The sequence below is a fragment of the Zosterops lateralis genome (assembly GCF_965231275.1).
Source record: "Zosterops lateralis genome assembly, chromosome: 4".
Lineage (NCBI taxonomy): Eukaryota > Metazoa > Chordata > Aves > Passeriformes > Zosteropidae > Zosterops > Zosterops lateralis.
In genome coordinates, this window is record NC_139765.1 from 22,484,677 (window position 1) to 22,498,652 (window position 13,976).

Genomic DNA, 13,976 nt, shown 5'->3' on the forward strand with positions numbered 1-13,976 from the left:
CCTTGAGACCCTGTACTCTGAAGGCAGTTCTGGGGGGCATCTACATTTGGGAATGACTCCTCATGGCTGTCTGAAAGGCAAAAGTCAAAATCAAATTATTTCATCTCAACCACCAATCTTTCATACCAATCGTATCTGAAAGGAGATGCACACGTGCACACATGCACATTTAAACAGACTTAGTTGTGAGTCCTTTTCTACCACCTCTCCAAAGAGGCTGAATGGGATGGGATCAAGAGTACTTGTCCCTACCCAGGAGGACTATGGGCTAGAATGTAAAGGGAAGAGCAGAAACGTCATAAGGGGTTAGGACTGAGGGAGAAAAATGCAGACACGAGAGATGATGTGGAGAAAAAGGGATGAGAAGAAGAAACAGTGAATTCTGAAGAAGAATATGAAGAGAAAGAGGAAAAATGGAAACCAAGAGTGAAAGAAAACTGAACTAAGAAAGAAAAATATTATCCAACATCCTCAGGAGGAGATTAAGCTCCAGGAACCGGTTGTCAGAAATTTACTGTTTACAGTGGACAGGTAACAGTAAGGTTGCAGAAGTCAGCAAATAGGGTTGGATAGGGTTGGATGAAAAGTTGTTTGATTCACAGTGATTTGTGATACTGAATGAACACAACCATAAACCTGGGAAGTATTCAGTGTTCAAGTATGATCCATCTCACAGCAGCTACACTGGTGATGTAAACAAGACCTGAAGAAAGAGAGAAGTTCTCTGAGTGATAGCAAATTTAAGAATGAAATGTTGTTATGAAGGAGTGGGAGGAGAAAACTAAAACCAGCACTAAAAAAAAACCATGTTCAGAAGGAGAATGAAAACTGAGAAATAGGAAGAGAAAAATCAGAAAGGGATAGAAAATCTAAGGAACGGAGGTGGATAGTGTTATTCTTTATTTGACAGAATGTATTCTTTATACAACAAGCTAAATCAGAAATTTTTAGATGTTTGCTTCTAGCAAAAACATACATCAGAAAAATCCCTACCCATGAATAGGATGACATTGCATTCTCAAGTTTTTGTATACCATCCTCATTTTCTGTTTTTTACAGCTAAAAGATAGGAGTATATGCTCTGAGGGAATAGGAAGTGCAATATAAAGTCCATATGCTTCTCTGGGGAGTTACAGATTTAATAGGAAGCTGGTATAAATACTTTAGTCACCTGTGCCACAGAAACAGAAGTGGATTTCACCTATCCTGCAGGGTTTGGTATGAAAACTCTGATTGAGTAGTTTGGAATTTTATGGGAGAGCTTTTCTGTAACACAAGGAGAATAAATGAGTCTGGAAGACAGAAGGCTGTCAATAAAAAAAAAAAGAGAGATTCAGATAAAGATGGAAATGCAGAAAGAAGAGAAAGGTGAATTCCAGCAAGTCACCTCTGCCACTTTATGCACTCATCCATCCAAGCTGAGGAATCTATATGAGAATTTTTGCCCCACAGGAAGAGCAGGCAAGTTGAATTTTTCTAATGAGGGTGAAAGATGATGAAAACAGTTAAAAAAGGAAGTGCTGGGCTTGGTGAACAGCTGGCATAAATAAATGCAGAATCTCATTACCTTTGAGGCTGTTGCACCCACTCACACTAGAAAGAATTTAGCCCCTGGTTTTATTTGGTATGTCACTGGTGGAGTGGGGACACGCGGTGACCTTGGGGGCGTGGGTGTTTAAAGCATGCACAGCCCTTCCTCAGCCTCCATCTCCCCTTGCCTACACGGGCAGCATGAGCAGCGTGGTTCCATCCGAGTCACTGAGGTTACATCAGAGCAAACGAGGGGAGAATTGGGCCTCCATCTCTTGTGCATAGAAACACTACGGTATTGTATGTCATCAGATGCCAGTGCAGTAATCAGTTCCACACATATAAGAGAAAAGAGACAACCTCATTTTTAATTTAGTCGTGATAGCATCAAAGAGACCCAACACCTATTGCTTTCTGGGAAGCAGGGATTTCAACAATAATAATTCTTTGCACATATATAGCACCTTCCTTGCCAACTACTTACTTTATACCCTGGAGTGTGAAGAAAAAGGATTCCACGTAATTCCATATGCTCTTAATTGCTCTCTATCCCAGATCCTTCCTAGCAAAATATGATAAAAATACCTAAACTCACTGTTAATTTGTCAAATTAGGGCAGTCATTGACACCAGCAGAAAGGCAGGCCTAGTTTACATCTTACATTGCAACTGCACAGCATAGCATCTAGAAACAAAAGAAATGCCAGACTAAGTAAATCTGAGCTCTGTTTAATCCCTGGAAAATGTTTCAGGGAAGAGGCAAGAACCACATGGCAGTCAGATAGGGGATAGAGTGCCCTTGTAAAATGTTATGCTAGTTTTTATGGCGACTAGCTTAATTGCTGAATTACAAAACACCCAAAATGCTGTTCACATCCATTAGAAGGATGCTTAATTTTTGTGAACTCTGTCGTAAATGTCCACTTGCTTGCTAAATGTTGTTAAAATCTTGGCCATGAGAGCTCCAATGGCAATGAGCTCCACAGCCCTGACATGCATCAAATGAGAAAGCTTTAACTGGGTCTCCCGTGACTTCTGTCAGGTCCTCTTGTCTGTGTGTTACAAAATGGGGAAATCAAGAGCTACTGATCCACCATCTCTAGCCCATTCATTATTCAACACAATCCAATCACTTTCCCTCTCATTCACCTCCTTTCCCAGGCAAACATGCCTAGCCTTCATACACAGTCTCTCCTACTCCTCCTTGTCCCTGTCCTCCTTTAAGAACCCTATTTTGCCTTTGCAACACTCCACTCTTGGATGGCCCTTGCTTTTGCACTCTCTGCTATCCCCTTTGCTTTACTCCTTATGCTTGGGGATTTGCTGGTGGTGGTTTTTCTGTCTGCAGCCATGTGCTGCAATAGACCTTTAACAGCAGTGTCCCCATTTCGGGCACCCAGTGAGTCACCACAGTACATGTGGAGCTCTGCATGGTACACATTCCCTCTCTTCTCACCAGCCAGTGATACCTTCTGTCCCTCCTCACAGAGGTTCATTCAGGCAATCATGAGGCTTGGAGCTCCCAGCCCCATTCACCTCCCCACCTTAGGTACTCCTGAGAATCTCAGGGAAAATCACTCCCCTGAAAACAGTTCAAGAAGGATGACTGCTTGCTGAGACTCTTCTCCCTGACAACCAGAGATCCTTCACTGTAGTGCACAACAGCTACCCCAGGGTTATGGCTTGAGAGACCATTATTTTCCATTTGGATCCTGGCCTGATCCATGTCCGAGGGTTGCCAGGGAGGGCATTTAGGGCTGCCATGAGCTCCTTCCAGCCCAGTTGCTGGCTGCACGCAGATGAGCCAGCTTATCAGCTGAGCTGCCAGTGAGCCCTCCGGCCATGGGAGGTTGGAAGCAGCAAAGTGGAGGGAGGTTGGCTTGACCACAGGCAGTGAGCAATGAGGGGAGCAGAGGAAGGGGCTCAGGTCTCAACCCCCTCAGAGGTAACTGGGCTGCTGGTCAGAGGAGACAGCAACTGCAACTGGCATCATACAGTGCTTTGAGGAGGGGACACTGGTTGGAGAAAGGAGGGGAACAGCCAGAAAGAGGTTAGAAAAGTGTTTATTTAGAGCCTACAGGCAGCGCAGCTCCCAAAGAATGGAGTCCTTTAGCTGGAGGGAATTACTACATGTAAGATGGGGTACAGGCAGGGGGAAATGATGATGGGGAGAAGAGGAAAGAGGATAGAGAAATGCAACAGCAGGACTAAATGGGATGGAGAGGACCAAGGACAAGATAACAAAACAGAGGAAAGAGAAAGGGGGATGGGCCTCAGAGAACTTGGAGACAAGCAGGAAGAAATAATGAAGGAGAAGATGCTTTTGAGAGAAAGCACAGAAGAGACATAAAGATGAAAGGGAAAAATAAAGAGGAAAAACAGGGGAGTGAAACGAGAACAAATTGAAATGGAGATGGATAGAATGAGTCAAAGATGGAGGGTAAGGAAAAAGCTGGGGTCATACAGGGAAGGGGAAAATAACTTTTAGGTGTATTGTATTAACATTACATTCTGCATATACCTAGCAAGTTCTGTGCTCTGTATTTCCCCTGCTGGGTGGCTGCTGCCTTGGACTGGGGGCTGAGGGGGGAGGACATGAAGCAAGAGCCCTAGCCCCATTCCCCCTGCAGCAGTCCCCTTCCCTCCTTGAGAGCCCCTTGCAAGGGGGAAGGTTTCATGCCTGTGAAAAGAAGGCAGCAGACATCCCCTGACAACGAGTGAGATATGGAAGGGAGAAGCAGCACAGAATGGAGCAGCGAGGGCTCCCCCTGGGATAAACCGGGTATGCTTGATTGGGAATCTGCTCTTAAAACAGGGGCAGGGGGCAGAGCCATCTGAGAGCCTGAAATGTTCCCCGCTCCCCCTGGCAACCTCCTCGCTACTGCTTTTAAATTAAATAAATATAGAGATTCTGCTGTCAAACCTCGGTTGTTCTACTCCCCTAAAACTCTTGCTTAGATCGTACCAAATCACAACCAAGTGAGACAGGGGCTCAGAGGGCTGCATGGGGAAACGGATGGGTTAAAAGGGAAACATTAGATAGGAATAGCTTCTGGTCTCCCTGGCAAAGAGACGTTTGTTCTATCTCTGTGTAATTTCTTTATACATTACTGCTGCCACACTGCACCTCCATGTCCCTCCCACTGCATTTCACTCTCACTCTTTTCAGCAAGGCAATTTCTGGTGCATTTCAGGACAGTATTAACCCATTCCTCTTTCTCTGTCAGCAGGAAGATTCATAATTCAAAAGCAATTTAGAAGTCTGTTCTAGCAACTCACTAGTGAGGAACAGCATTTCCTTGTCAAATCTTACAAAGGAGATGAACTTGTAGGTCTCAGCCCCTCAAATCCCTGCCTTCTCTGTGACTTCAGTCAGGTGTGAATTTAAGCTGAGAGGAGAACTAAACCCACCCAAGTCTGGGATCCTGAGTAATTCTTCCTCACCATCTGCCACCCCACTTTTTAAAATCCTTTGTCTTCTTCACCCAAGGCCTGTCCAGCTCTGAATCCTTTTTCTCCCCAGCAGAAGTAATGCCAGCAACCATCAGCTCTGTGCCTGATCATTTCCTCCTGCTGCATTTCATGGCTGGGCTTGGGGGATGCTCCTGGTCCCGAACTGTGAAGACATGGAGACCCTCATTTAATCTACTGCTACACCCACTGAATTTTCAGAAAAGACCCTGGATTAGGTCAGCAAGGATGAAAGCAAAGGACCCTTTGTAGATTTGTGAATCCTTGGAAGTAGCACGGTAGGCAATTCTGCAGAGTAAAACTAAGGACCCTGACTAGAAACAATGGCTGAAAGAAATAAAATCATGAAAGCTAAGAGGGAAAACAGGGAAAAAACCTACACATAAAATGGATGTGAAAGAGAAGAGGTACATCAGGATCAAATAGCATTGGGAGAAGGCACCAAGAGGAAACTACGCAGTGCCAGAATAGTCTGGCAGAAGCTTGTCCACTGCCTGTGCCCTGCCTCACTTTGCTGTCAGCTCTTCATTTTTGCAAAGACTGAATCTACACTTAGCTCTCATGCACTGTTCAGATATAACAAGCTGGAAAAGGAACAGATCAGCTCATCAATTCTTTTTGGGACGGGTCTCTAGGCAGGAATTATTTTCTCCACCAACATCTATTCAATTACTTGCCTTCACACCAGTCAGATCTACAGGGATGTCTAACCCCATGTGCATCACTCTTCTGCCCTGGACTCTTCTCTCCCGCCTTCTCAGTATAAAAGCCTCCCAGACCTATCCATTTCTTAATAATAATGACAACATGACAAAACCAATAACCTACAGATATAAAATAGATTTCATTTACTTGCTTCATAAGACCCTGATAAGGCATCATCCCTCACTTTTTGAGATCCTGTAGGAGATCTACAGAAGCTAATGAAAGAATTAGACAAGGCATCAGTCATAATAAAAAGTGGTTTTAAAACATTCAGTGCCAAGAAGGAATTAGGCTGGAAGATCCGCAGCCATTTCAAAGTTGTAAGAGGTGCATCATCCATGTGGGGCATGAACTAGGAGATCTCTGTTGTTCAGTGTTTGTGTGTGTTTTGTGCCTATACAGCTAAAGGGCTAAAAAACCCCATTTTTCTTGAAGGGCACGGACTTTCGAATGGCCCAGAGACATATTTGGGCAACCCCAAAGTCAGAGAGAGAATTATCTGGAGGAAGATTAGGGAAAAAATCCAAAGCATGATCTGCAATAACGTGAACTGACACCACCTGCCTGCTTGAGTCCCACCATGGAGCAGGGGCTCACTGTAGGACACAAGGAAGGGGGGAAAGAAATCCTAATAGAGGAGGAACTTCCCAAATGACACTCTTCTTAGAAGTAATACAAAGATCTGAAAATGCTGACTGAAAGTTCATTGTAGGGAATACAATGACTGAAGAGAGGGAAACCCAAAAATTGAAAGCCTGGGGACCAAATTCTCCAAGAGAAGCCTGCAATTCTAACTACAACATATCTGTGCATACGGCCCAAGATAAGTGCTCACATCCATTTTTGCTACTGGATCTCTTGGCCAAGAAGAGAAAAGACAATTAGCATGATAACTTGAACATGAGGTGTCCGCCATCTCTGACAGCCTACAGTGTTGACTAATGCCAGTGTTCCTCCACGTTTCCAGAAATGAAGGCAACATTATCAGAGGCTTCCTACCAGTAGCAGATGGCAGTCTGAACTCCTTCTTTGATTATTTTCTTGTTACAAAGCCTCCTGCCCTCCTCTTCACTACCTCCCCTCATCCTATATACCTCCTCTGACACCTACTCGAGGCAGAAGAATGTCTGTCCCACATCCTTTGTCAGGTGCCTCTGCCACACCGTGGGCAAGCTGTGCACAAATCAAAGGGGTTTTTGTCCTTTCTACAGCCTCCTGGGACCAAGCCCTTACCTCCACAAATCTACCCACTCTATGTAGCTTGGGGGAAAGGAGCCTTTGCTGCATCCTTCTCTCTCCTGTTCACCAGCAGGAAGCTTTCACCAGGGAGAGGGAATCATCCAGGGACATTGTTCTGATTCCTTTTGACAAGAAAGAAGATAACCCCCCACTGGGTTGATCAGACACGACAGTGAGAGCCCTGCCATCCAAGGGCTGGTGGGGATATTTTGCTGTGCTGTCCTGGGACCAAGCCACCACCCCATGCAGGCTGTGGGACTGTGGGAAACCAAGCAGAGGCATCACAGCAGTGGCAGTGCCAAACCTATGCTGTGCCATCTCACAGGGCAAGTCTATGCTCATGCCCTGCTCAGCATGTGCCTATGGGAATGGTTTTGCCTTCTGCTGAGATGCTCTTGCAACTAAGCCTTATCCAAGTTTTAGTGTGACCTGTGCCCTCAGGCAAGGGACTCAGCTGGGCTCAGCTCCCCTGTAGTGCACTGCACCCTCCTACCCCACTTGCTGCTGCTGCCCAGCATTCAAGTGCTGGGGTATTGGGCCAGCCCAACCCTCACATGTGTGGGGTAAGCGAGAGCACTCTGCCAGGGCCACGCAGGTTGTGCTCAGGCTGGATTTCACACCATTCATGTAGGGCTATGGTTTTAGCCCACTGGAGAGTATCAGCAGGGAGGGCAGGGGACCTGGGCTGGCAGTGCAACATTGTGGGGGCTGGGGCCCCTTCAGAGTTTTTAATTGGAAGCATCCTGGCACATTCTTTTGCCATGCAAGCCACTTCTCAACAGTGCCTGTGGGGTCCTGTCAGAGAAGGAGCCCCGAGCTTCTCCAATCTGACAAACCTCACCCACCCCTCCCTCCTCCCCCTCAGACTGCGTCCCTCTGGGTATGGCTCCGTGGGCAGATAGACATGATCTGAATTCACTGCCTCTCCTGGCTGGGGTCCTCATACCTTCTATCTCCACCCCAGCCTCCCTCCGCCCTCCAGCTTGGGGACATGGCTCAGGAAGGGAGTTCATCCCCGCAGCCTCTCTTCCCTGCATGGCTTTGCATATGGATTTTTTTTTTCCCTTCTCTCTCTCATTAATTTTTAATTAAGGAGATGTCTTCTTCTCTGGTTGTAATGAATATCTCTGTGAGAGGTTTTTGATTTTTTTATTAATATATACCTCAATGTATTTATCTATTTGCAGGAAGTCTGTGCATGTGTGTGAGCAAGTGTGTTTAAAACATCTCCCATTAATTTACTGCTATTGATTTTCTGGCGTGGATACAGCATATAGTATTCAGCATAGAGCTCCTCTGCAGGATATGTTAAAAGGCAGCAGTTTGGGTTGACAAAGGGCACTAAATGCAGTATGCGTCAAATAGACCATCGCTCAATGAAGTCACTTAGCTATTCAAAACATGTCCAGCCATCACTCAACCATTTGCACCAAGAAGGGAGGTGGGGGGGGGGGGGAGGAATTCACGCTTCTTCCTGGACACAACCATTTCCAAGCAGCAACTTTAGCTCTCTTTGGTGAGAGACATCAAAACATACATAGTTTATTTCCCCCTTCCCCCGCCTTCCATCTCCCAGTGCTGGGTTAAGAAAATCAGTTCTTCAGTACCCACTTGCCTTTCTCTCCCGACAGGGAGCTCCAGGCACACCCAGCTCCGGTGGACACTGGCAGACACTGATCTTATCCCTGGATGTCCGTGAACCCCCAGCAGCCCACCGTCCAGCTGGGAGCTGATTCACAAACAGGGCTTTCACAATGGACTGTAATGTGCGCTCCTGTTCTCTCACTCTCTCCTCACTACGTGTGTAACATAAACCACTCATTTACATCAGTTGTCCCTCTCCCTCTAGCACAGGCTGAAGACCACCTCCCCAGCCCACACGTACACCAATAGCAGTAGTCAGCAACACATACTTAAAAGTGAATCACTGCCCCTTCTTTTCTTTCCCCCTTGCTTTAGAACATCTGATTCCAGAAGTTGGCTGCAGTGGTGTCTCTTCTGTCATCAGACATGTCACTGAGTTGCTGTTCAGTTTCACCACATCAGACTTCAGCTGATTTCTCCATTCAGAGACCTGTTTATTTTAAGTCTTTACCATAAACCTTAAAAAAACCCCAACCCCCAAAACCAACCTCAAACAAAATCCCCCTCCCAACAACAAACAAACTGGGAAAAATCCCAGCCTCAAACCAAATCAATCAGTGGCCAACTAGACCCCTCTCCATCGAGCCCAGTGAGATGTGGTTGCCTACAGACATTACAAAATGCTCTGAACTCTGTTTGAGATGACTGGTATCGTTCTGTATGAGACATTTTGGATATAACATGGTTGCTTCCCTTTCTCTATTTTTCCTTCCTAAAGCGAACTAAATTGCATCCAAAGTGCTTTGCAATCACCTCCTCCCTACATTGCCCCTCACTCACAGTCTTCTCTTTGCAAATAAGCCATTTGCAAAGAGAGCAATTATTTCACTCTCTGGTTGCAGCCAGAGCACAGCAATAACACAGCATTTTGGCATTGCTTACCCAGGCAATACAAACAAGCTGAAGACAGGCAGACTGCACAGTTGCATTTTGAAAGGTTCTCTCGGTGGTTTTGTAACACACACATCATTCCAGTTGGAGGGAAGAAGTGAATTTTTGGGGAAGGTGGGAGGGGGGAGGGTGGGAAAGAAAAAGGGAGAAAGGAACAGAACAGTGAATGTTTTGCCTGTCTTCTTGCCTCTGTGCTCTCAGTAACTGAGCCCACCACTCTCAATCCACCACAAAAGAAATGAAGTGAGAAAATGGTGGAATGTGGAGGGATTTATTGGAGGGAGGAGGGAGAAACGTGGGGTGGTGGGAGAGGAAGGGGTGGGGGTGTGTGGAGGTCCAGAATCAAATACCTTCCAGGCAGCAGGTTCTCCATAATCCAGAATGGGTCATGACTTCCTCGTTCTTTTTGCTGGTTTCGTTCTCACTGACAGTTTTAGTCTTGCAAACCCCTCTGGAGTAAAGCCAGTAGTCGGTCCCCACAGCTATGGTCATCAGGCTGAAGGCAGCGAAAGCACCAACGGTGGTTAAAAGCATCTGAACACCTCTGTCAAAGAGCCCCATAATTCTTCATTATACAAATACCCAACCGCCTTCTGATTCTTGGGGTCTGTGTGTTTAATAAAATAAAAGAAAAATAATTCTGACTAATAATATAATGGGTATAGAGAGAGAGATAGATATCAAAAAAGGGAGGTAAGAAAGCCCACGGAAAAGAGTGCAAATTAGAAAGATCACACGGGAAGAGGTTTGCCTTTTAAATCAGAAACGTTCTGGTTGAAATATAAAAAAAGGAAAAAGGAAAAAAGAAAAAAAAAAAGAGAGAGAAAAGAACCAAGAAAAACCAAACAAATAAAGAGAGAAACCCCCCCAAAATGAGACGCCTTAATCCCTTTTTCTAAAATTCTGGTCTCCAGTTTCCATATGTAATGGCTAATTTGGAGATGGCTTCCACAGTGAACAAGGGAGCAGCAGCAGCATCCTCAACACAATCTCTCATTATCTGGACCTAGACAGTTAGAGACTGTAAGAGCAGAGATGCAACCTTCAGTCTTCTTGCTTAGCTCTGCAGCCTGCGCCATGAAAATCCTTTTCCTTCCCAGTTATCTTCCTTGGGTTTTTATTTTTTTTTTTTTTTTTCCCGGCAGCAGCAATCGCTCCAATCCTCTCTCACTTTTTCTTGCTTGCTTCTCCTTCCTTTTGCTCGCTCCTACCACCAAGCCAGAGTGCCCAGTATACTGTAAGCCCTTGATTTCAGCTGAACAGGTGCCGACGTCTTGCCTCCCATGGCTTTTCCGCACAGCCGCGGTGCTCGCTCCCGGCGCGGGTGGGCGAGGAGAGAGGGGGGCTCCTAGAAGTGGGGGTTGGGGCGGGGGAGGAGGGGGACAAGCGCGGCTCTCCTCTCGGGTGGGGGGCGCGGAGCGGAGCCCGGCTGCGGCACACCTGCCCCGCGGCGGCCCCCGGCGACTCCTGGGCCCCGCTACTGCATCAAGCCGGCGGCGTTGGCGGCGTTGGCGGCGCGGCGCCGGACGGCTCCCCCGCGGCGGCGGTGGCGTTGGTGTCGGTGTCGGCACTGGCCGGCGGTGCCGCAGGACAGCTCCCCGGGTGGCGGGGCGGGCGGAGCGCTCCCGGGGCCGGCGGTGCTGCAGGACAGCTCCCCGGGCGGCGGTGCGGGCGGAGCGCTCCGCGGCCCGCGGTACTGAAGGACAGCTCCCTGCCCGCGCCGCCCGCCCTGCCCGCGCCGCCCGCGCCCCAGCATCCGCGGGCGGCAGCCGCCCTCCTCCTCCGCCCCGCTCCGCTCTGCGCGGGCAGGCACAGGCAGCAGGCAGGCAGCGAGGGGCGGGGGGGGCAGCCTGCCCCCGCCCTGCGCCTCGCCCGCCGCTGCCGGCACCAGCAAGGGTCGCTCCCCCGGAGCCGGCGCGGAGCCCAGGGGAAGACGGCGCTGGGGCTCTCCCTCGCTTACCGCCTTTCTCCCTACCACCGCCGCCCCCCAGCTCAGCCTCCTTCGCATTCCCGCCGTAGGTGCCCGGAGCTGCGGGTGCGACCCGCACACCGCAGTTAGACCGGCACAAAACTTCAGTCAGCCGTTTCTCTCCCCAGGAGACAGGTGAAATGTAACATGGAAGGGTAATTCAAAAATAAGCATGTATTTCTGCTGTTATTGCTGTTGTTATGATTTTAAAGTGCTTGCTCTTCACTCTTCTCGGGTTTGCTGCAAGTTGCATATGTATTGGTGTTGCTCGTTTTCTGCCTCCTCCTGACCAGTGTTGTATGGATCCCTCTGTTCTTACTTTGTCTTTAGGGATTTCAGTGAAATCCTAATGCCTGCTCCAAGAAGCAGACATTTTGGGAAGATTCTTCATGAGAAAGAACTATTTATTATAATTAGTATCATTTTGGTATGGAAAGGAACCAACAAAATTGAATACCTCCACCCCTCAACCCCGGGAAAGCAATCCACCTTTCACATCCTCATTTTACACAGAAAGATGCATGAGCTGAATGGATGCAGACTGAAATCTATCACTGCTTAAGTTTTCTGTGTCAGACACAACCTGATAGTACAGGGAACACATACAAAATTGTGCAATACTGACATCTAAGTATGTCATAATCCTCTCTTTTTTCCTCAGCAGTATCATTACACCAGGTTAATTACATTAGTCACCTCCTGGTTCTATACATGTAGCTCCTCATTAATGCAACAATCATGAAGAAAAGAAAGAATCTAATTCTTGATGCTACTGATTTTGTTTCTCTCTGATCAGATTCATTGTTCAGTGAAAAATGAGACCAGAAAATCTGCTTTAGGTTCACTGCTGTTCCATGCGGGGGAGCAGCGCTGGGGGGAAGGGGGTGCTGAGAAGTTGAACCAGTTGGAGGGCTTCAGCCATGCTCCAATTTCATAACTCCAGTTATCTCTTCTCCTTATTCCCTCTCTGGATGCAGTCCCTTCCAGGACAATCTGCCCCAGGACTCATGGACATGAAGGGCTCTGTAGCAAACAGCCATGGGGCCACTGGCTGCCCTACAGACCAGATCATTTCCCCCATTTGGAGGGCACAATCCAGGCTGCCCTCATAGCTGAGACTGGGGTAGAGGTGTTTACCAGCAAGCACTCTTGGTGTCCAGCATCAGCCATATGCAAATCATCACCAGCAGGAAGAAAAGGCCCCAGGGAAGGCAGAAAAAGGGAGAGGTGGTAGGAGACAGTGCAGGTTGAGACCACTGAAATATTTTTTTGTGGACAAACATGGTACCTACTTCATCTGGGGGAATCCTAGCCTTGCCCTCTGCCACTGGAGCTGGGGCAGGGGGGGCTTTTTCTGTACCCTTGGAGCTGCTGAACAGCTGGGGATGAACAAGCGAGCAGGTGCATATTGTACTCTGCAGTTTTAGTACTCTGAGTATAGCCTGCTGCAAGGATATGGAGGACGGTAATTTGTGGACAGGCTCTCTGAACTGTTGTCCTTGGTGCAAAGGAATTTGAGAGGCAGAGAGATGTGGAGAATACCCCTAAGCTGGTGGGAGATTATGGATCTACAGGGATGACCTGTGTTGAGGAGGCTCCATGAGGCTCTTAGCTGGGAAAGCTAGGGAAGATCACCCAAGGACCTCTCCCCACCTTATATTTCACCTAAAAGAAGGAAGGGGCCTTGAAGAGGGAAGGCATAAGGGAAGAATAAATAATTCTTGGGATTCTAACTTTTTTTTTTGCTTTAGTGGTTGTTCCTTTCCAACTCCACCTTAATATTCAAGACTTCTCATTTTTCAAAGGACGATAGAAAGTCTGGGCCAGGAGTCTAAAAGATTCTGAAGAAAAATCTTCATTTGGCTATTTCTTGCACTTAAATCCATCAGGCACAAACATCTCATGTGTGGACAAGAAAACCACTCTGGAAATCTGGACCTCATACTTCCAGGGAAGGTTGGCTCCTCAGTTACTCTGTAGTCTCAAACAGTCTATTACAGCAACAAGAGAAGGGCATGTTCTCCCCAAAGAAATTGCCAGTGTAAGAAGGCCACGTTTGCACAGTGGCAATTTCTATAATCTCTAGCTAAGAGGAGTCAGACCTATGAGAGCTCAGCACATCTCAGGATCAGAACTAAACATGGCTTTCTGCCTCACACTTCCCAATTTCCAGAAATAATTCTCTTCCTGCTACCCTACTTATATACTCTCAGACCATTCACAATAATCCCTCTACAGTTCTAAATGCCACAGGAGAAGAATGGAACAAAGGCAATGCAAATGCCAGACTGTCCTGTGTGACTGCTTGTGCTGTGGTTAGATGCTGTGCTGAGATTTTGTCTTTTCTACAAAGAATCATTAAAAGTGATAATACAAAACAAGAATACAGAATAAAACCACTGTGGTAGATTTTTACAACAGTAGCATCTTCTGAATAGCACAACACAGAATGACATCTATAGAAGAGTAAGGAGAGAGAAATTAATAGTCTAGAGGAAATAGAAAGATTTTAAATTACTTGAAATGAG

General features: G+C 47.1%; 1 protein-coding gene across 6 annotated transcripts in view; it reads right to left on the reverse strand.

Annotated features, from left to right (window-relative positions):
* Positions 1 to 13,976, reverse strand: part of CACNG2 (calcium voltage-gated channel auxiliary subunit gamma 2) — a 68,625-nt gene that overhangs the window by 41,856 nt on the left and 12,793 nt on the right. For 5 of the 6 annotated variants that reach the window (XM_083858693.1, XM_083858691.1, XM_083858692.1 and 2 more), the window contains one exon: positions 9,830 to 9,975. In XM_083858693.1, coding sequence (XP_083714819.1) covers positions 9,830 to 9,971 — 142 coding nt within the window. In that variant the 5' untranslated portion in view covers positions 9,972 to 9,975. Of the gene's footprint in view, positions 1 to 9,829; positions 9,976 to 10,521; positions 11,638 to 13,976 lie in introns of those variants that run through there. The other variant, XM_083858694.1, reaches the window with a different exon arrangement.